General features: G+C 37.8%; 1 protein-coding gene across 1 annotated transcript in view; it reads left to right on the top strand.

The window, feature by feature from the left end:
• The window catches only part of SENP6 (SUMO1/sentrin specific peptidase 6), a 60,109-nt gene that overhangs the window by 21,308 nt on the left and 16,066 nt on the right, over nt 1-22,735 (top strand). Inside the window, exons 3-13 of the mRNA XM_014949351.1 lie at nt 598-661; nt 1,255-1,397; nt 5,935-6,036; nt 10,536-10,556; nt 13,749-13,819; nt 14,355-14,494; nt 16,703-17,105; nt 17,977-18,209; nt 20,781-20,951; nt 21,856-21,898; nt 22,395-22,574. Of these exons, the coding sequence (XP_014804837.1) occupies nt 598-661; nt 1,255-1,397; nt 5,935-6,036; nt 10,536-10,556; nt 13,749-13,819; nt 14,355-14,494; nt 16,703-17,105; nt 17,977-18,209; nt 20,781-20,951; nt 21,856-21,898; nt 22,395-22,574 (1,571 nt within the window). The remainder of the gene's footprint in view (nt 1-597; nt 662-1,254; nt 1,398-5,934; nt 6,037-10,535; nt 10,557-13,748; nt 13,820-14,354; nt 14,495-16,702; nt 17,106-17,976; nt 18,210-20,780; nt 20,952-21,855; nt 21,899-22,394; nt 22,575-22,735) is intronic.

The following is a 22,735-nucleotide window of genomic DNA, read 5'->3' as shown; positions in this document are numbered from 1 at the left end:
CCACATCACACCCACCCACAAACCAATAATCTTGGGCACTAGAGCATGCCCCGAAGAGCCATGTCTACACATTTCTTAAACACCTCCAGGGATGGTGACTCCACCATTTTTGTATTTTGGCAGTAATTCTTTTGAGATAAAATTTAGTTATACATAATTTTTTCTCCTAAAGCACTGTGAAGTTTGCGGTTTTAAACTACAGACTTGAACATTGACACGCAGGACCAAACTATATTTTAGAGGTTAATTTAGTATTTGACTCAATTTACGCATAGGGCTGTGCAGAATCTTTCATGATGTCAGTAACGTTGCTAGAACAGTGTTGAAGGTTCAATAGCATTCTCTAGTTTGAATTAACTTCCTTTTAATTTTGCTTTTTATGAAATAATGTACCATGTTAAGTTCAGGTTCACATAATATATCTGGTTGCTGGCTTTATGTTCCTTATGTTTTGGGTGTATGTACACAATGTGTATGCAACCCATTTAAATTTAAGGAGGCAAGGGGAAAAAAAACCCCTTTTGTGTGTTTAAAATGTGTTGCTGGTGCTGCTGTTGCATTCCAATGCATCTGCTTTTCTCTCCCCCACCCATCCAGTGAGGCCAATCTGCTCAGCGTAGATGACAGTGACGGGCCTTTCAGTCCCAATGAAGAAAGAAAGGTAAGTAATGGTTTTATCTGGGGGTGAAAATGGATCTTTAAAGCTCCAAAACCTATGCTCAAGGTTTTTTTCTCCCTGCCCTTTAATGGGTTTTGTTCCTCTTACTCCTCTAGATCTTGTTGGCTTCTATAACATTCTGAAAATATGAGTATGAACCATGACTTTCAAGTGTAGACAATTGTCATTAATGAGATTATATTTTTTAAATTAAAAATATTAATCCTTATATCCCATGATGGTTTGCTGTCAGATTCCCAGTTCTGCAGACTCCCATCCCATGCATAGATGTGTGTGCATATTTATAAAAGGAGAAGATACACAGGCAAACCCCATGCTTTGTGTGTTTTCTGAATGTATACCGAAATAGCTTACAACTGCAAGATGCTTCCTAACACTTTGAAAATATGCACATTTTGTTTAGGGAGGAATTCTAGCGAATAAGGGTGCAGATGGGGTATATTTTACATGAACTTTGGTACACAAGTAGTCTGAAAATGAGGCCAGTGTAATATTTATATAAATATTTTGCAATTTATTTTTTCCTTTAAACTTTTATACAAGCATGTTAATCTATGTGAATTCTCTTCTTACAGTCACTTCGTTGTCGGCCTGGAGCTGTCGGCACCAGTGGTGATTTCATAAAAACATACGCCAGGCGAGGCAAAGCTGGAGGCTTGAGGCTTTTTAAAGGGAACTCAATTGGCCTCAACATGATGGGAAATAGCAAGAAACTGAGGTACTGCATTTAGTTTTACATTTCCTCACCTACATAATCATTGATAGAAATCAACAAACAGAACTTGTAGTACATTTACATTATCTGCTGCGCATTTGAAGAAGTTACGCTGTTCTGTGCTTCTGAGCAAAGACAGAAAACTATGTTAAGGTCTTTCTTCTTCCAAACATTAAATAGTACATTAGTAAAATACCAGAAGATGATTAAAATAGAGTTGGAGCATTCACGAGCGTACTCGTCAGTGCCTCACCAACGTGGTCTGCGTGTGTTATTGTTTCCTCTACACGGTACCATCAGGTAGAAGAATATTTCTAACATTCCATCAAGAATTTCTTCTTTCCGTGACTGAATTGCCAAGGTTAACTCAGGATGCATTTTCTGTTTTTCTTACTGCAAGATACCATTTGATTTAGGAGTCGCAGACTATTCCTTTGAAGGATTTGGCAAATATCCCTACTCCTGCAGGAGAGCTTGAGATTGTCACTTGCATTTAGAGCTGACAGGAGCAGTGTTTAAGTGTTCAGTGCTCTACTCGTTTGCTACTGCTGTCCCTGGCTTCTAACAGACTGATCTTGGATTGGGGCTTCCTTCTGTTGACAAATACTAAGTTATAAATCTATGATCTAGTATTTTTTTTTATAAAATTCAACTTAAAAAAGTGAAATCTGTTGCATTTAGTTTACCTTACTTAAAGGTCACATTATCTTCTTTGAGAGTAGGCATCTGGTGCCTTCTGTCTAGTGCTGAGCATTGAATTTAAATGGGAAATAACTATCCACCTTCTTTCTAATTAGCTGTCCTTAATGAAGGAGTGTAGTTGGGAACAATGGATGGTGTAGGCCACTCTGGCCCCTGTAAACACTTGGCAGTGTGAGTTTTAATCAAACATCACCATTATTTAGCTCCTTCTCAGATTTTGGTCACTAAGTCTGCTTGGAAATGTGATTACACTGTAAGTGATTATCTTGAGTTAATAACTTAATTGTGATAGCCCTGTATCTTTCATAACACATGTATGACAATAAAATCCTCACACCAGTAAGGGTTTGTGACACTGCCTGTAGTGGAAACTGGTGGTGTGTTTGTGTAGACACACAGCATAGAAGGTGCATAAGAGTTGTCCCGTCAATATTTGGACTCTTAGACTCGAGAGAATCTGGAAGGCTGATGATGCAGTTCAGCTGCCACATTTAGCAAAAGAACATCAGGTACTTGAGATTCTTGAGTTGTTCATGGTGATTTTTATCACAAAGTTGAAGTCTTCTTCCCCCCCCGCCCCCTTCCTCCTTGTCTGCAGAATAGGGATTAGAAACTCTTCAGGTCAGTGGAGCTTGACTCAAATGAGTATTGTTGTAGTGCAAGCCCTAAAATTCAGGAAATGAGTGACAGGGATATAGAATATGCAATGACAGTGAGAAGAAGTTTTGTACAAAAATTTAAACTATCCATAAAGTTATCATCTGTTACCTGGTTAAGCAAATCCAGTCTCATAGTTTTGGGTTTTGCTTTTTTAAATCATGAACTCGTATTTTAAATTGCTTTTATCTTTGCTGGTTTTCAGTAACTTGTGTCAACATTTCTCACTTTATTAAGTCCCTTTTAGACTTCTTTTTGGTAATATTTAATAAAAAAAGTTAATTTGATGAACAGCAGAATTAATGTAGTCTATAGTTGTGTCCTGTGTTCCTGAAAGTTCATGCTGCTGTTACTTCTAGCTCCATCCTTTTGCCCAGTGCAAGATTCCTCTGTGCTTTGCCTTTGGAATGTGGGGTGTTGAGAAGTTCCTGGGATCAGGTGACAGAATGTGAAAGTGTCACCTTGTTTTCATCAGAGCCTGGTTTTTAAATGATTCGGTGGTTTCTGAGGTCATGTCAAGGAAATATATATCATTGATATATTGTAAGTTCTTTGAGACTTCTAGAACATTTGGTCTTTTGAGAAACTTTCTGCCCCAGGTCATGTCAAGGAAATATATATCATTGATATATTGTAAGTTCTTTGAAACTTGTAGAACACTTGGTCTTTTGAGAAACTTTCTGCCCCTTACATCACAGAATCACAGAATCTTCTAGGTTGGAAGGGACCTTAAAGATCACCTTGTCCAACCATCAACCTAACTGACAAAAATAGACACCCACACAACAAACAAGGAACATCATCACTAACCCAGACCTCCCAGCACTTCATCAACCTGTCTTTTGAACACCTCCAGGGATGGTGCCTCAACTACCTCCCTGGGCAGCCCATTCCAATGCCTGAGAACCCTTTCAGTGAAAAAATTTTTCCTAATATCCAGCCTGAACCTCCCCTGGTGCAACTTGAGGCCATTTCCTCTTGTCCTGTCGCCTGGGACTTGACCCTGGTTTTAGTGTTTTATGTTCATTTTCTTGAGCCTGCTGAAACTTGCAGACCCAGATTGTGGTTTGGATGTGCCCATTTTGCAACTTGCTGAGAGTTTGTGATTAAATTTTCTGGTGATTCTGTCTGTGCCGGGCACGTTCTATTCGCAGACCAGGACTGTGGAGCAGATTGTGTTTTACAGCTGTCCTACTTGGAAGGGGATCTGCTGCCATATGAACCGTTTAAGTGTGCCATGGAGAGCAGTCTGCTCTGCCTCCAGTCTCCTCACCCAGCGGGCTGTGGGGTTCTGTTCCAGCACCCACTTCTCCCTGCTCAACTGCGAGGCACAAAGCACAAGTGCTGCTGAACAGGGGTTTATTTTCCTGCTGCAGGGACTTAGACTTTCCCAGTCACGATAGTTTGGCAAAGCTCGGATTCAACAAATAAAATGGTAAAGCATGAGATAAGCAAGTCTATAAACACACCTATTTACTGAAGTCTTAAGCATTTGAGAAGGTATAGCTGTGCCCTGCTCATGTTTTCTTTTCTAGTGTCTCTTTCAAAGGCATTAAACTAGAAGCCAGAGAGGATTTGAGGCACCCTAAAGTATTTAGGGCAAGTGGCTGTCAGTTTTTTAGCTCTCAGGTGACAACAGTAAGTAGGAAGTTGGCTGTAAATTAGTCTGGGTGACGACTGAGCAGCTGGAGGGGCATACTCTTGCCTTGGGAGCGTGTGAGATAAGTGTTTGCCTTCCCAGAAGTTGGCCATGGAGTGGGATGCTGTTAGGTTAGTTTAGAGGAGTTGAACTGTTAACTCAGAACATTCATGATGTTTCTAAACTTCGTATTCTAGAAAAGAGAGCTTTTTACCATTGGATTGCTTTTGATGGGTCTCGTTCTGTTACACTCATGGTTGTGTTATGGTCAGTCAGATCATAACAGTCATCTTGGGATCAGTCAGAAATGCTCTGAAAGCTCTAATATTAACTTACGATACTTGATATAAAGCTCCCTAAAGGGTTCGTAGTGCTAAACTGCAAAGAAATTTAAAAAGCAAGCTACAGCGGTTTGCTCAGTTTCACCTTTTGGGGAATGTAGAGGAAGGATTAGGAATTGATTTTCAGCTTTTGGGGGAATTTTGGTACTTCAGGTTTTTCATTGTTCATGACAGGACAAGCAGCAGGAGCAAAAATTCTGTTGAATAATATTTCTGAGAAATATCTTTAATCAATCAGAATGCTTTTCCACATCATTTTATATAGTGCAAATAAGATTTCCAGGCAATTTTACAAGCTAAATTTAGGCGTTGTAGTTCCATAATTTATAACAGTTTGCATTATCATCATGCTGTCTGTTAAAAATTGTATATTTTTTTGAGCATTTCAAATGTGTGTGTCCTGCCACAGACGTGTGTAGTATCCCTACTAAGGAATACTTAGGAAGGAATACTGTGTTATTGATCTCCCATATTTTTCTATCAGCTTTTACTAGAGGCAGTAAGTAATCTTCTCTCCAGAATTCCTTGTTTTCCATATTGATGAGATTAAAGTGTCAAAAGGCAGCAAATGAAGAAACCAAAGAAAGTCTGGGAAACACTGGTGAATACAGTGTCTGTGCAGAGCCCTGCTGAGATTTGAGCACCTGAGAATCCCCCTCTCTCCTTCCACTGGGTTGTGTGTTTCAGTCACCACCCCTCATACAGCCCTACGTTTCCTGCCTTCCTTTTCCCTTATGAGTAATAAGATGAGGGAAATTCCTAAATGTGCAGTTCAACTTGGTCACATGTTATGCCCTTTAAGTCACATCAAAGAAGTTAATATTATGCCTTAATAAAATTTATAGGTGGATGTTAAAAATTAATTAGAAATGGATTGAATTCATTTTAAAAGGCAGTGCCTTTTTGCAGTGACAGTGTTGAGCTGGCTCATGGTGTTTTGGATGGTGATAAAATTTAAAAATTCTTAACTTCTTCTTCCAGGAAAAGAAAATACAATTGTGTATATCCTCATTTGTCTATTTGAATGGTTTTTTGCCTGTCGGAGGATTCTAACAAGTTGTATTACTGATTCAGAAATACTTTGTTGGTTGCTGATTTTGTGTGGCTGTTACTGTAAAAGCAGAACACCACAATTTTGAGCTAAGGCAACATACAGGTACACCAGAGTCTTTTCTTTAACCCTTTTTCTGTATGTTTGCAGTGAAAATGCTCAGAATATGTCCTGTCCTGTAACTGTGGTACATGGTAGACGTTTCCACCACGCGCATGCACAGACAGCAGTAGTGAAAACAGCAGCCCAAAGGTAAGGTTCTCCTTTGCTTCTCCAGATGTTCTGGTTGAAAAAAAGCATTTTCTAAGTTTGTATGTAATAGTTTTCCTTATGCTGTGCAGTGTTTTAAGGAAACATAAGTAATTACGTGGCATTCTTGGTCATGACCTTTGATCACAGTTACTGAAGTTTCATTATACTTACCGTTTAGGACTTATTCTTATATAATTTTAGAATTTACTAAGCACACTGTGGCACCTCTTCAGTAGGAGAGCACCTGCTCATGTAAATACATTTAGGACATACTTTGAAATGGGCAAACATAGTGTGCAGTAGAAATTACAGAACTGACAGCATAGTCATCACATACTAATTCACAGACACTCCAGCTTGAATAAAATCTAAATTGTAAGTTATAGCTCTGATCCTATGTAGTTTGAAAATACAGCATAAAACCTACAAACTGGGATGTCTTGCAGAAGCAAGGCTTTGCATTTATATAAATAATTAGAGTGGATGACTGGAAACTAGAGAATCTTACTCAGCTACGCTGAATTGAACTTCATTGTTTTGAAAACCTAAAACTATATCAATCTTCTGTAAATTGTAGGGTTATTTTAATTTTTTTTTCCACGCTTCTTACACCCAAAGTATATCACAGACATACGAGTGAACTATTGCCTTAAGGAATTTTCCTTCAAAATTTGTCCATTCAGAGCTCCTTATATCTATGAATTTCATGGATTTCCATCATCCCACGAGTGCTTCAATCCTGTCCGCATTTTGTAGCCTCCTTTTTCTGTCCCCTTTTTACCCCTCTGCTTTTTAGTGTGGATTTTTTTGGAGCGGTGGGATCATCCGTAGCCATCATCCTCTTTTTCATCCCACTTCCCTCCTGTTCATTTGCTGTCTTCAGGAAAACAAAGCCCATAGAATGATGTGGAAGAATGATGTGATCCAAACATGCGTTAGGGTAACCTGGCTGTGAAGAGACAGACTGAAAATTGGATTTTGCAGTCCTGTCCCTGAGGATCTATACCAGTGTTGCCTCCCTCCATTTCAAACTGGACTATCAGCTGTAGCTAGAAAATAAAGTGGATGTTCCCTTCCCCTTAGTGCCAGCGGGTGCAGAAGTGGAGATCTCCCTGTTCTTTACAGTTCTTCCCATCACTACAAGGTGGAGACAACTAAAGGAGGATTGATGGAGCTTTTCCACAAATTAACTGAAAGATGATGAGGTTTTTGTTACCAATGTGGTTTAGGCTGAACCAGCCATGCTCTTTTCTTCTGACATGTCTTTTTTAGGCTATTTTGTTCAATATTCCATTGAGGGAAGCATGGGCATCTCTTAAGCATCCATGACTTTATCTTTCACTTTTTTTTTTTCAGTTTTAAGGTATAAAATCTTGATCTGCAGTGCTAATTAAATTGATTTGAAGTCAGCAAAATCATGTGAGACTGCACTTTCTTGGATCTCTGAATGTGTTTTCGTCTAGGGCTGTTACTGTAGTTCATTTACATTAACAACAGACATTTAACTGTTACTCTAAGAATATTTTAGGAGTTTCAAAGGCAGGAAATAGCCCTCACAATTCCCAGTAATGTTTTGCTACTGGAGGATGTCACAACAAGGGTGATTTAATTGACTGAGGGTGTGCTTTATATAGGAACTACGTAAAGGGGTTTTAATTTAAAGTATCTTTTGCCAGTTGACCCAATTGACTGCTTTTTGAAAGATTCTAAATCTGTTTCCGGGTTAGAGGGTTGAAAATTAATAGAACGTGGCTTCCTGACTTTATTTATTTATTTTAATTTAAAAAGAAGGGGGATCTCAAGGCTTCTTGTTATGGAAAATGAAGGTTTATGAATGAGTAGGCAACAGTTGTAAAAAAAAAAAAACACCAAACCAACTGTTCATAATACAAAATTCCAATGCATATAAACTGGGTAATTTTTTTGGATCATACATTTTTAGTTGTTTGGGAGTTTTTCAGAATCTGTTTTTTGTTTTGGTTTTTTTTTTTTGCTAGATTTTACTGACATTAGACAATTGTTGAGTTTAAAAGTAAATTCTGGCAGTGTCTCCTCAGAAAGGAGTATATGCAGAGAGTGTGGGTGGCAAAGAATAAAATTCTTTGGTATATATCCAGACAAGGAAAAGCTGGTAGCGTGGAAATTGGGTTCTAAGGCTTTTTTTCTATTCTAATTGACAGGCAACACAAAAGTGGTCCTTTTACATTGTTTTTATTTCTAGAATTGTCTTACAGTGTGGTGATCAGTAACAACACGGGGAAAGTAGTTGTAACTAACCTAACATATTGTTCTTAAATGTATAGTGGGTTATTGAAAGGATAAGCACAAATAAACCCATGATTAAATTAGTTCTGAGCAGATTGAGGCTCTGGCACTGATGTGATTTTGGTATTTATACTGGGTTCTTTGAGTGGGGCTGGTGTCACAGGGGGCAAGCTAATTATGAAACTCGGTTGTAATAACTTCTCTCAAGTTGAATTTGGAGCTTGTGATTTGTACCGTATTTCTCATCTTTCTCCAACTTTTTTTGCACATGCACGTTAATTTAAATTCTGGCTGAGTGTCTGTTTCACTCGTATTTCAAATAGAAGCTTCCAGTACAAGAAAATTGGGCATTTCAAAAGAATATTTTGATAAACAGATTCTCAGATGCAGTGTAGCCTGGTGGTGTAGTTGGTTCAGACTAATTTGCTTCATTTAATGGACAGTGGTTCTGTCTCCTGCTATTGACTGCCTGTTCTCCAGGTAATGGCATGGATGTACAGGGTGTCTCACCAATCTTAATGCATGAGCTGCATGAAGCAATCCCTAGGGACACTGCTCCCTACAATTCCTGGATCTGCCCAGGATTCTCATTCCTCACTATTTCTGAGATGTAAAAGTCAGAATTCTTTTCAATGTGTTATGTTAATATGGGATTTATTGGGCTTGGCAGTGTTAGTTTTATGGGTGAGCTCAGTGATCTTAAAGGTCTTTTCCAACCTAAATGATTCTATGATTTTAAAACAAGCAAGGCAGATAATGTAATCACAGTACATATATATATATATAGACACACACACACACATATATATATATATATATATATATAAAAATAAAAAATCAGGCATTCTGGAGTTTTTTCCCCTGCCCTTAAGTTTCCTTAGCATTAAAATTTTTAATTCTCAACAGTGTTACTCTTTACAGCCCCTGTAAACAGTGAATCCAAGTTGTGTATTAACAAGGCTATTAACAAGGATTAACAGGGGTGCAGAGGTACTGGATGTAGCTCCGTACAGGCATGGTTTGGATCTGCCTGGGTTAATAAACTCAGATGTGCCCGACCCAAAGCCGTGGTTATTGTCTGTAAGGGTGAGGGGCAGTTGGAAGCAGTTTTTCCCCAGTTTGCTGCAGCACTGGCTGTTACCCCCATCTGGTTTGAATTCCTTGTACTCTCTCCCCAGAACCTGGAGCACTGTGGGCATTGAAGGTGTTTTCATACTGCACTTTGCAGGATTATCACGATTTTACCTGGTTTACTTGCAATCCTGCTGGTTTGGGTACCAGAGTTAGAGAGGGTTTGCTCTATTCTGGTTATAAAAAGGAAAGGAGAATGAGTTTTATCACTCTCTAATATTATTACTCTGTTTAATTTGACTGAAGTAAAACACAAACCAGTTTGTTCTGTGTTAGTGTAATGCATATATTGCAGAAGTTTGTTAGGTTTTTGCTATTTGGGAGGAAGAGCCACGTAGATGAAAAGCTCACAGCATTCCATATGGCGAGTTTTGAAAAGGCAGGAGAGAGAAAGATTCTGGTTTCAAGTTGTCTTCGTGCTGTGCTGAGTTACATCTATTTTTGTATCAGTCTGGTGTACAAAGGACCTGAATTGTGAGCACCAGCCACATTCACTGATGCTAAAGGAGACACTTCTGGAACCAGTGGCCCTAATTCGTAAATATTTTTGGAGATTCTTTTTAGCTAAATCCTCAGGAGGGGGCTGGTTGCTTCTGCTTATCCTTCTCTATCCAGCAGCTGATTGCATCTGGTCTCCTAAATATTTAAGTAGTGCATATTTTTTTTTCTTCAATTTAAGCAGTTAAATATTTTTGCAGAGTTGGAAACAAGTTGTTATGTAAATTTGTTGTATCTTCTTTTACTTGGCAATCGGGGATTGGAAATGAGACTTTTCCTCAATTCCTGTGTTAGGATTCTGTCGCGTCAGGTTCTACATTGCGGTGACTTTAAGTGAGACAACCACATTGAATTCAGAATTAACCAAATTTTACACGTTGAAAAAGAGACAAGACAATGTCATACTTAGACTGTGAAGTAGCGTTTATTTGTGAGTTTATAATTACTGTTACAAAAATGCTGTGAAAAATAATAATGCTCATTTGAAAACTGTTCCAGTGAATGCAAGAGACAAGGAAACCGTTACAGTTTATATTTAATAACTTGAATTTAGTGATGTGCAACACTACATCTTATGTGTTTTTTTTCTTTTTTCATATTTTAAGCAATCTGGACCGAAAGGAAAGGTAAGCTCACTGTTGATGAAATGAGCATGGCAATGAGCATTAAGAAAATGACCTGAATGAGTGCTTTATCAAGGCTAGTTACAGAATATTCCATCCAGTCAGTAATACCTGCTCGTGTCTGAGGGGGGGGAGTTGGTTTTGTTCTTATTTTGTGGTTCACTTACTCCCTTTTACCAAAAAAGGACATTTACATCCATCTCTAGTTCATATGACCTTTGGGTACATTTCCACTGGAAATTCATCTGTCTGTTTATGTGAAATAGGTAAATTCTAACTTTCTGTGGAATTTAAGAATTCACTGCTAATTCTTTTCAGAGAGCACCAAACTTTGTGTAATAGAATGGTTCTGAAGCAAATCTTTGTAGGGTATTTAAGAGCTTCCACTCTGTCATCTCCTGAGAGGATCTGATTGCATTGCTGGGGACGTTCTGTTCATTAGTGTGGATGTTAAAGTGATTAACAGAAAATGCATAGCAAAACCAGGCACCCTGGTTTTTCGTTGCTCATTTCAGCTCATTTCTCACTCATTTTGCGTCTTTTTTACTGTTGTGTTAATATTTTGTTAGCAATATGAAATACCATACGTTTGCTTTTCTTCGTATGTAGCTTAAATGTATGTGTTAGTGGAAATGTTTTGTTGACAGTAATGAATTCATTGATTTTTTTTATGTAAATATCCAGTCTATGTAGGTGTGTTTTGGCATTATACGCTTGATATCAAGATGAATTGTTTAGTCAGTTTATATAATGTTTAACCAATAATGGTACAAATAACACAGGAATCTAGTGTCTATCTGTGAATTAAGGATTTTCTAGATTTATTTCAAAAAGCCTTTCTGTTTTACAGCCTTTTGTTGTTTCTTAAAAGAAGTATCAGACATACTCAGCAGTTAGTTTTGGCCCTCTAGGAGGTGATGTGATCATCTTCCTGCTGCCTGGGCTTTGAGTTCATGTATTTTTTCTTGGTTTTCTGTGTGTTGTATTTATATTATTAGTTAACCATCCAGCTATTAATGTGTTTAATTTGGCATTCCGTGCCATGGAGTGCTAGGATTGAGCTGCTTGCTGGTCGTCTTCATTTTCCCTTGGGGACACCCACTGCTCCTTACTCCAGTACCACTGTAGATGTTCTTTTTTCCTTCCCTGCTTTTTGTTGCTGGCCTGGCAGGGGGAGATGATTTAGGCAGGAGATGCTAAATTTAGTTCCAATCATTGCAATCATGGTAAGTGTGGCTGGTTAGGAGCTGGGGAGCCTTGCACATACACGGTATTTTTGCAGTTGCTCAGACCAGATCGTAAGTAGTTTCGAAAGCTCTGATCTAAGACAGCACTGTATCCTAAATTCCCAGATCCAGATGTTTCTTTGAGTATATTCCTTTCTAGCATAAACAGAAATTGTTGTACCTGTATGTCCCATCCCCATCTGTGTCACCGTCTTCCCCCTTTTTTGTTCTAGAAGAAGAAATTTTAATATTAAAATTCTATTTTGGCTGGAGGGTGTCACAGAGGTCTGTCTGCCAGCCCTAGGGGAAGATATTAGGGTCCAATTCCATCAGCAAAGGAATATGGCAGTAGTCTTAATGTGTGCTGAAAATACTAAATCAGTGACAACTTTCTATCTGGGCAAAACACGTGTAGTGAAGGACACTGTGCCGTTACAAGGACGCTGTGCCATTTAGCAGTTAAGATGTGTCAAAAGTTGAAGACTCTCCGCAGTCCAGACTTAGCTCAGTGCTTTTGGCTGTTTGCAGGGAAAGCCTGATTTTTCTTAGTATTGTAATTAATGTTTTGCTATTTGATGCTTTACTACCTCTTGAGGTTGCTTTTCTGAAATACTGGTCTGCCTCCCTTGTAGTTAAAGGGGTTAAAATCAAAACTGCTTATAATGGATGAGGCAAATGAGATGCCTAAAATGGTTGCATCTCTGAGCATGGAGCCTTGTTCTTCAAGCTAAATCTAAATCTCAGAAATAATTTTAGGAAATCTAAAAGGAAAAAAAATAGTGTATTTTTAATACTTGCTAGAATGGTAAGAGCAGCAATCAATATTGTATTTCTTGTTTTTTCTGTTGGACATGGTATCTAGATGGTCCTGCATCTTGCTCTGTTTAGCTATTTCATCTCTTATTTAATCCTTTGAAATGTGAGACTATTAGTTTAAGATTGGATGTAACAGCAAGAAGGCTTTTGGTTTGAAGTCTGTATGTTTTCTGATCTCTTATAAGAATTTTTTTCTTTTCCAAGTAGTCCTTTTAATTGATTAAATTTGATTTTAACTTGATTTAAAAAAAAAAAAAAAAAGAGGGACAACTATAGTTTCCATCCTCTTTCTGCACCAAACCGGAATTATACCGCTCTGAGTGCTTTACTGGAGAAGGTGTCTGTCCATGGATCTGCAGCTGGTCAGATGCCAACAAACACCATGCTGAGAAGGGGGAGCCTTGGTTTTTTCTGCTGGAAGGACTTTGTGGTGGTGGCCTCTGTGGTTTTTTTTTTTTGGTGTGGGTTTTTTTCAGGAAAGGAAACTAATAGGAGGCACTTGAAGCTGCTCTTCTCTTGTCAAAGGGCTGTTACTGTCTCCAAGATATCTTTTTTTTTTTTTTTTTTTTGTCAGATGAAATCTACAATGAAGTAGTGTTTAAAATTGTCTCTGCTTTTGTTTCTAACTCAAAGCAACTTCAAACCTGACCTTGAATTGCTAATGGAGTTAGACTGTCAGGAAGCTCTCTAGTTGACTCGGAGCTGCCACAACAATTTTTGACATTGGATCCCTTTCCTCTGTTTTGCATCTTCTCTTCCTGTTATTTAAGTTGTGGTACTTACAATCTACTTTAATATGAAAATAACATTTGTTTCTGGTTTGGGATTTTTAAAGTATCTATCTTGTACTTCATGGAAGAGGAGGAGGTGGAGGTCTCAGTCTTTGAAAGACTTGGGTCTGAAAGTGGGAAAGTCCTGAGTTGTTGGTTCCTATCAAAGGGGTTTAGACCAGAACCACTTCCAAGATCTTTACCCTGGCTGTTCCCACCACTCTGCTCCTATTTTGTTAAGTGTACAAATAGCATGGAATTGGAGAAGTTATTTATTTGTAGCTTTCAGATACATTTCAGATTTATTTTGTTCATGTAAAATGGCGGCTAAATTATAATGGTGTCTGTCAAAAGAATAACCATGTCTCTAATTTTCTTTCCAGAAAAGAATACCCCCCTCAGCTTCAGAAGGTGGAAGCAGAGCACATCAGGTTACCACGCTCTCAAGGAGAGGGTAAGTTACCTTTACAGTTCTTATTTCTTTTAAGCAAAAGAGGTTTTTGAATACCTGCTTTGGGTGGGTGCGGTGCCAAACTTTATCTGACTTTCAATATATCTATTTCTATGCTTCCAATATCCTGTTAGTCTAGATTTATACAAGTTTGTGCAAATGAAAATGAACTGAAAAATGGTTGTGTTTGGTTGAGCTGTGTCAGTATGGACACAGATCAACTCTGTAAACCAGCTATTCCCCTCTGCCTTTTTTAGGTAATTTAAGTAGAACTTCCTCAATTCTACACAAAAATAAGTTAACTCAGAAAAAACCCACTTACTATCGTTTGTTTTTTGAAAATGAGTGATTCCTTAGTTTTTTGAAATATCTTCCAATTAGTAGGATGTTTGTGAGACAGCAAATCATGAGACACTTGAAGCAGGGTCTCTAAAAAGGTGTTTATATTTAGCCCAAGTTATTGTATGTGAAGAAGTAATTTTAGCAGCACCTGAGCAGACGTTTCCTGTTAACAGTTTTTGCATTTTTTCCCTCCTAGACAGTATAATGGAAAACACAGAAGAATCGGAATCAGAATCGGAAATTAAGAGAAAAGTGCAACAGAAACGTCACTGCAATTCCTATCAGTCTGACTTGACTCTCTCTTCTGCTACAAAAAAATGCTTAAGCCAGTTAAAGGTGGGTTAGATTTCAAAAACATATAAACTTCAACTTTAAAAGCTGATGCGTATTTTAAAAACAGGCATTCAGTTGTAAAATAAGACGATGTTCTGAAAATCCTTAGAGTTGGGAGAAAGATTTAGGTCATGAAATTTTTTTAAAAAAAAAAAAGAGGAGAGAGATATTTAAGTGTTAATATTGATACTGGCTCTGAAATATCTATTTTCTGATTTGAACAACTAGATGAAAAAGCAAAAGAACCTGTGTTTAAATTGATTGGCTGATCAGGAAGGCAGAAACTGATGATTTTGGTTTGCTGTCTATGAAAATTAAGGAACAATATTCTACTTTATAACAGAATTTTTATTTTTTTGAAGTGTCATGATTTTCTGCACTCATTATCACAATTAAGACAGAGGTACCCCAGAGATGCAAGTGCTTCTAAGGTGCTCTGTTCCTTGGTGAAAATAGTGCAGTATCCAAATGGTGTTTTCTGGTCTGGATGCACCCCACTGGGATGTTGTGTCTGGAACTTTTCTGAGTGTCAGATGTAAGATATTTTGGAAATTCCTGTAAGCCTTTCTGGATTTTGTATCATCCTCCCAAGTTACTGTGGAAGATTCATAACGCCCACCTACTGGTCACACAGTGTGACTGTCAGAGCAAAGCTTCCTGTAAGGAGTTCTTGATTTAAAAAAAAAAAAAAGAAAAAAAAAAAGAAAAAAAAGCAGTAGATTTATGATAATTATATAATATATAATGCCATTATATATTTACTTAATTAATATGGTGATACTTGGAAATTTTAATAGATGAGTTTTTGATCTACATATAATATCTATATAGATGCGATCTATAAAAACTAAGTATTGGGGTAGCAAAGCAGTTAAAAACAAAACAAAAGACACTGAAGTTCTGCGGGTTTGTTTACATCATTACATTGAAAATTGTTTATGTTTCTTTAAAGAAGTAAAACAATTATTGCTTATGTCTGAGGTTAGGGACAAGAAAAGTCTTCTGGATTGAAATGATCATTGAAGAAAACAATTTTAAAATAAATGGAATTTTGTCACTGCCTTGACAAACCGGTTTTCAGTCTGAAGATTAACAGATGCCATCTTTTAACACGTAGAGTTGTTTCCTTTACAAATGGTGTGAATTAGCACGAGAGGAAGGAAGAGGGGCTTCACCAGTTGTGGCTGGATGGGCCGTTTGCAGGAACTCCTGCCTCTGGAGGACTCTCTGTAGATGCTGAGGCCAGGAGTGCTTTCAGCATATTCCTCCCCATTAAAGCCAAGCTCTGGCTCCCAGAGCTGTTCCTGTGCTGGGTGCACCTGGAGAGTGAGGGCAGGAGCTGGGTCTGGAGGTACCAGCAGCTCGGTGTCCCCCACCATGTTACTAAAACAACCTGTTCTTGGGCTCCCCCATAAAAAAGTGCCGACTCGATGACGTTGTTCCAGGGCCATGATTTCATTTCCAAAGCCCTCAGGCAGATTGGGCTTGTAAACAGTATTTAATAATTACATCTGGGACTTTTTCCCATGCCTATCTTAAAAATCTGTAGAGCTGAGACTGTTGACAGTTGTGACTGGAAACCACTGAACTGTTTCTCACACACAAGAGCCGAGTGCCTGTGCTGAAAGTGTCAAACACTGAGCTTAAAAAAGATGAAACCCCCATATTTTTCACATGATCTGTTATGAGATTTCAAAAAGGGGATTCAAAAAGGGATTGATAACATTTGTAATCATCATTAAAGGGGTTGATTTAAATTCAACCGCTGGTTCCGGAAATGTCTAAATTGGTAATTACATCAGGTGAGGAGGATCTGTCCTTACTCCGTTCCCTGAGGATACAGAACTGGGTTCACTCACAACTCTTGGGTTTATTTTCTTTTTTTTTTAAAATGGCTAAAGGTTTTGATCTTTTATTACAGCAAAGTGGTTTGATGTGATTTATGCACTGGTCATGAACCATATACATTTTCACGAGCCATGAGTTGCTGAAATGTGCAGGTGATCGATGGGAGGTTTGTGGAACCTCTGAACAGCTCAAAAGTGGTGTTTTTTCCTTAAATGAAAAAAATCAAACTGTATTTTAATGTTTTGCTTTCTCTGCTTGTTGTAATTGCTAATATGATGTTGTCTGTCTCCATTCTGAACAGAAATTAAGTACAAGATTTGGAAATGTACTTAGACACTGATTTTGTGTGTGTTTCCCCTCTAGCTTTTGGAACAAATTGATTATTCTACTGATTGTCCAAATTGTGGGCGGGCAAATGAAAATCAGACCAAATGCCGACATTGTGAAAGTGCTTCTCTAAAGGATTTGCAAAGAGTCTCCAGACAAACTGTGGCTTTAAGTGAATCCGTGGGGCCTTTATCACGTTCTTCAATACATCAGAATTCAACAGGACAAAAATCTTCAGGTACAGGGTTCAACACCAAGAAGTTTTATAGTTCTGCTGTTGGGAAAGGTCCGACGGATCTTCTACTGAGCAATGAAGTGGTGGGACATTCGATGTTGCGACAGAATGGAAAAGTTGGTCTTATCACTGGGACAAAAAGTCCTAAAATGACAGGAACTATAAGGCAGAGGAGTACGAGACCGTCTGAACTGAACGATCCAAGTAAGTACCTTTTTATGAATGTAGCCAGACCCTGAGGCCCAAAATACTGTGTGAGGAAGGATCTGTCCTCGCAGGGTTACGTTTCTGGTACTGCATGGAATTGTTTGTGGATGTGTTCTTGGGGAAGAGGAACAGACCTTTTTATAATTCCCTTTTCATATACTCAGGTGCTGCCTGAGAAAGATGAACACTGGGGAAAACAAACATTATTTCATGATATTTTTTTTTCTGTTTTTTTTTAATTATTATTTTATTTTTAAATACTTACACTATATAATTTTAAGACAAACATTCGTGGCAGACTTCCATCATTCATTGTCCCAAAGGGAAAGATGGTCTTTGATTTTTATTTTTTTTTAATTATATGTTTTTCCCTCTTTTTGAGCTGTGCATTTAATTGAATTTCATAATTTGTAAAATGTTAATTGTTGTGCTTTCTCTGCATAAACTCGAATTAATGTATAAGCAGCAAAGAACTGGAATTTGGGAAATGATTTTTCTAGTTCCATGCTTAGTTTACTAGAGCATGTTGTCTTGCCTATTTGAATAATGTCAGTCACAGTTTATTGCCAGTTTTTCTTAAGTTACATTATTCACTGCTTGAACCAAGAAGTGTGTGGCTTCACCTCTGTGTCTAGAGGTGGATTAATGATACCTATTTCTTGTGCAGTTAGTTGTGAGAAATGAAAAATAAGGGAGAGAGCGCCTGCGAGCAGATTCCCAATCAACATTATGAAAAGCATAATATATAAATGTGGACTTTTTTTGGCACTGCAGGACAATTCCATAAATTATTTTAAAGCTGTTGCTTGAAAAGAAATTTCTGTTCCAGGAAAACGTAGCGGTTGAGAATGTAATATTTTCTGTTTAGTTGTTTTGTCTAGTGATGATGATGAGGAGGAGGATAGTGGCAGCACTAGGAGAATGGAAAGCATTTCACCTCGTCCTGCAGATTCAGCCCGCTCCTCCCCAGCTCCTTCTACAGGAAAGGTGGAAGCAGCATTAAAGGAAAACAGTTGTGGAATAGAACAGAGAATAGGTAGTATAACAACAGATACAGAAATTGCAGTCACACTACCAAGAAAAGCAAGAATGAAAGATCAGGTACTATTTAATGCTTTGTTTAAAGAAAACCACAATCCAATCATAAATGGAAAATGTAAAGGCTTGTTTTGCATTGTCAGAAGTTGACTATATTTGATTGCTTCTCTTATTTAGCAGCTCATCGAGTAGTATCTGCTTACGTCTGCTTATGGAAACATAAGAAAACATGTTTGTTACATCTTTACAAGCATTTATCATGATTTGACTCGCGCTTTTAACATAGATGCTTCTGTGTTGAATGTAAACTCTTTGAGGCTGGGCAGGGAATCTCTCTGAAACTCAAGGGCCTGCTCAGTTTGCAGAAGAATGTCCTGGTAAGGCTTTGGACATAAAAAGTTAAATATAAAAAGAGACACTGGGAAAAATTAAAAATGAAAATTAAAATACTTTGATAACTGTCCCAATTAATAGCACCGATTTTTAAGGATTTCATGGTTGGGGGTTTTGGTTTTTAATTGAGTACCACAGCAAGAATTGGATCAACAAAGACAAAAAATACACCATAAGCAGAGTCCTTCAGTGCTGTCACAGGGGCTGGCTTTCACGGCATGTTCAGAACATAACCCCCTCAGTGGTGAGCCAGTGAGAAGAATAAATTCCCTGGGACAACTGGGGTTAAATTGATAATCCTGATTACAAACCACTGGTGGGTCACTTGTCCCGTTTCACTCTTGTGAGTTGGGTGCAACATGAGTATCTGATGAGATTTCCACCCTCCCTCTCAAATCCTCTGAGTGAGAAGGCGAGAGTCACGACGCCAAAACCTTCATGCTATTTTGAGCCTCAGAAGCCAATATTCTAGTGCTGGAACTGATGACATGATGGGCTTGTATAACGTAGTGTGTAATTGGTCACCAGTATCAATATAAAGCTGTGAACTTCCAGCCTGCAGTGAAGCTGTGGGGCTAAAAGCTTGAATGATAAATAGCTTTGATTTTCAGTTACTCTGGTGTGATGGGCTGCGTTAATTAAAGCGGTGTGTTGTGAAGGTGCTGGTGTCTGAGACTTCTGAAACTCTCCCAGATGTTTTCCTTTGGGTGTCCCTGTGTTCCTGTGCACTAGTCTTTAAGAACCAGTTGTAACATTGGACATTAACTGCCTATTTTAGACAAAAACAGAAAAGAGCTTGGTTTGAAAACAAGGGAAACAGATTATTTATTTTTTTTTTGTGAAATTTAACACAAACTTTGCATTGATTCAAGAAAACTACCAAGAATTGCAGGTATTACAGTGTTTTTGTCAGATGTGATAGAAGAAGCTTTAAGAAGCTTTGTTTGCTTGTTTTTCTCTCAAAATATTCATTAATTCTTTACTGAAGAGGCTACTTGAATACAGCACCTCTTTAATGTTTACTGTTTGTGATTTGAGTTTTGAGCTTTTAATAATATTTAGCTAGTCCAGCACACGGAAATTAAAAACTCTTTAACAAGAGCCCTAGGAAAATATTTGAATTACAGGGATTTAGAATCTGTGCTTTCTCCACTGTATTTAAATGAAGCATCCCAAAGCATATTTTCAATTGTGGCCAAGATAGGCTAGTGCTTCGGGATTTGAAATAATTGTTGAGATTTTAGTCTTGATAGAAATATTGAATCCCTGAAAATGTTTTTCTGTGAGAGTTTAAATATATTTTGTAACTCAAAAGTCTTTTTATTAATGGACAGCTTTATGAAACAATATAAATGCCAAAGAAAAGACTAGTGTACAGAAATCCTTCAACAAAGTAGAGCGTTATAAGCAATGCAACAAATAAATATATTAATCTTGACGGCTCTTGGCCGGCTTTTTTTGTGTTTTAATAGCTCTTTGTAAGATTGTTCTGTTGGTAAACAGGAGACTTAATTGAGATTACAGCTTCAGGCAGCATCTAGAGACTTCTTGAACTGGAGCCAACCTCCACGTGCCCTTCTTTTGGTATTTAGTTCTTCGGACCCTGGAATCTTATCCTAAACACATCTTAATAGTTGTGTAAAGCTGCTGTAAAGAATTTTGATTGGGTTAATTTATTTATATATTTCTTGAAGATTCTGCTCCTGCTAATGTGGTGATGTGCTGTGCTTCAGTAATGACTCCGTGTTCGCAATCACCAAAAGCTCCCACTAATAAAAACTGAAAGAAAAAATAAACCCATCAATATTGTGGTCCTTTTACAGCATTTTATAGACATAAACAAATAAAACATACTAAAAATAACTTTGTTTTGCTGGGCTGAATAGTGTTTCAAAATGACAAAAACTGATTTGGTTTTTGGCAATTTTAGAAGCATTATTTGTGATTCGGAAACGTTAAAAAAAATCTAAATGTTTCAATTGACTGGAAACGTTAAAAAAAATCTAAATGTTTCAGTTTACTTTTTTTTTCTTGAATCTAGCAGTATTTCCATCATTGGATATTCCAAAAAGTCCTTTAGGAAATTTCTACCATGTGTGTATGGTTGAGGTGGCTGCTGTAGCAAGTCATCCTGTTGACCAACAGAAAAGCAGCCGAAAATTTAGTCACTGGTTTTTAAGAAGCTTGTTTGAGCGATGAATCTTAGTGAGACATTCTGAAACCTTGACGATTACTTTTCAGTTCGGGAACATTGTGTCCAACACTCCAATAAAACGCCGTAAAGTTATTTCTCAAGAGATTGTAACTGAGGCCGTCCCTCTAAATTACCAAAATTCCTGTGAAAGCGTCATTCTGAACTGCCGAAGCATCCGGATAGGGACGCTGCGGAGAATGGTCGTGGAGCCTGTCATTGTGAGTGAACCTCTTACTTCACACATCTCCTTTCAGGTTTTATTTTCGTTGTTATTTTCACACTAATTACCATAATCTTTTGCCTTTGCCTGGAACAGTAAGTTTGTCTCTAATTCCAGAGGCTGTGATTCCCAAAGAATCCTGAAGTGCTATTATGTGCTGACACACACAGCCTGGCTCTGCTGGGCAATAGGAACATTGTGCCTGCAAAACCCTTGCAAACCACGTTCACTTGGTTGAGGCAGGGGAAGGGGGAGGGTATGGATTAGGGTGCATTTGTTAAGAAAATTGAAGGCAACAATTGCCAAAAAAAGGGTATTGATAGGTGGGAAGAAGCAACACGTCTGCAGGTGAATATTTTTGCTTCTCTAGAACAATATGATTTTTCTGTTCACCTTGTAAGTTCCACAGAGACATCAGGTAGGGCTTGGATGTTAATTGTATGTAGTAACCCAGATAAAAGGCAGATTTCTTCCTGGGGTAACCACATGAATAGCAGAGAGGTGTTACTTGTTCTTTCCACCTCTCTACAAAACCCTATTGTTTCATTTGCTTAAATACTGATACTTAGAGATGACATTCTCTTTTGAAGAAATTTTTTTCCCCTCCCTTTTAGCGTTTTTCAGAGTATTTGAAACCTTTTTTGAAAAAACAGGGTACTTAGGAAAGATCTTAAGTTTCAGCAGTCAATAGTCTTTACACTGAATAGTAAAGAATGTACTTGCTTCCATGAGTTGTGCTAAAATGTACACTTTAAAAAAAATACGTTTTACATTTTTATTTCAACATTTTCATTACTTAAGTACTTAGTCAATTGAAACATATTTACTAAATGTTAAAAGGCTTTAAGTCACCTTTGCTTTGGAGAAGATGCAAAATCTTACTATTGTGTTGTCTTCCCCAGTTTTGCCTGGATTATATCAAAATACGTCTAGAAAGTCAAGAAGGTGAGTACACCTTTCATTTTATCTTAACACTCAATATATTTTGAATGCAGTAACTTTGTCAAAGGAATTAACAAATGGATCATAATGAAAAGGTGATTCTGGACTTGTTATGTATGTAATAAATAATACTCTGTGCCTGTAGTCAGATAAGAGGGGAGGAAAGAAAAAGAGAGTAAAAATTTGCCCTGACCTGCCTGCTGGATAAAAAACCATGCAGGTGTCTAAGACCTTTCCTGTCTATATCTCACTTGAAAATTTTTTTCCTCTCTGCCCTAAAAATTGTATATTTCATAGTACTGACAGCAATAGAGTGACATTGTTTGGGAAATGGTGAGCTTAAACTATTGCTCTGTTTCCTTTTTGTTCTTTTGTAGGATTTGGCTTCGGGCCTGAAAAGCAGCTTTGCCTCCTTCTGTTAATCTTTAGTTTCCATGAAGATGCAGTCCTGTCGAATTGTGCATTTTGTTGTTTGTAAAATGTCATTCTTTTCTTCTAGAATCGGAAAGCGACGTGCGAGAGATTAACCTGAAAACTTCAGAACTTACCAAATGTGAATGGTGCAGTGTCCGGAAATTGCCGGTAGTTTTCCTCCAAACAGTCCCATCAACCTGCAGTAGCCTGAGAGACCAACTGAAAATGAGTAAAGACAATGTCTGGTACGAATGTAAAGGAGACAGTAAGTAACACCATTTCACTTTACTATTTCACTTCAAATTCTGTTCTAGAGTTTTGGCTCGTGACTGACTGCACTACAGAATAAAACTGGCACCAGCAGAGTTTTCCTCAAGGCTCTAGCATCTTAAAAAGCACAATATTTTTTAAATGAGCAGAGAGTCC

This window comes from Calidris pugnax, unplaced genomic scaffold (assembly GCF_001431845.1).
Source record: "Calidris pugnax isolate Ruff unplaced genomic scaffold, ASM143184v1 scaffold132, whole genome shotgun sequence".
Classification (NCBI taxonomy): Eukaryota; Metazoa; Chordata; class Aves; order Charadriiformes; family Scolopacidae; genus Calidris; species Calidris pugnax.
The sequence above is the reverse complement of the archived record's forward strand: the minus strand, read 5'-3'. Positions and strand labels throughout refer to the sequence as shown.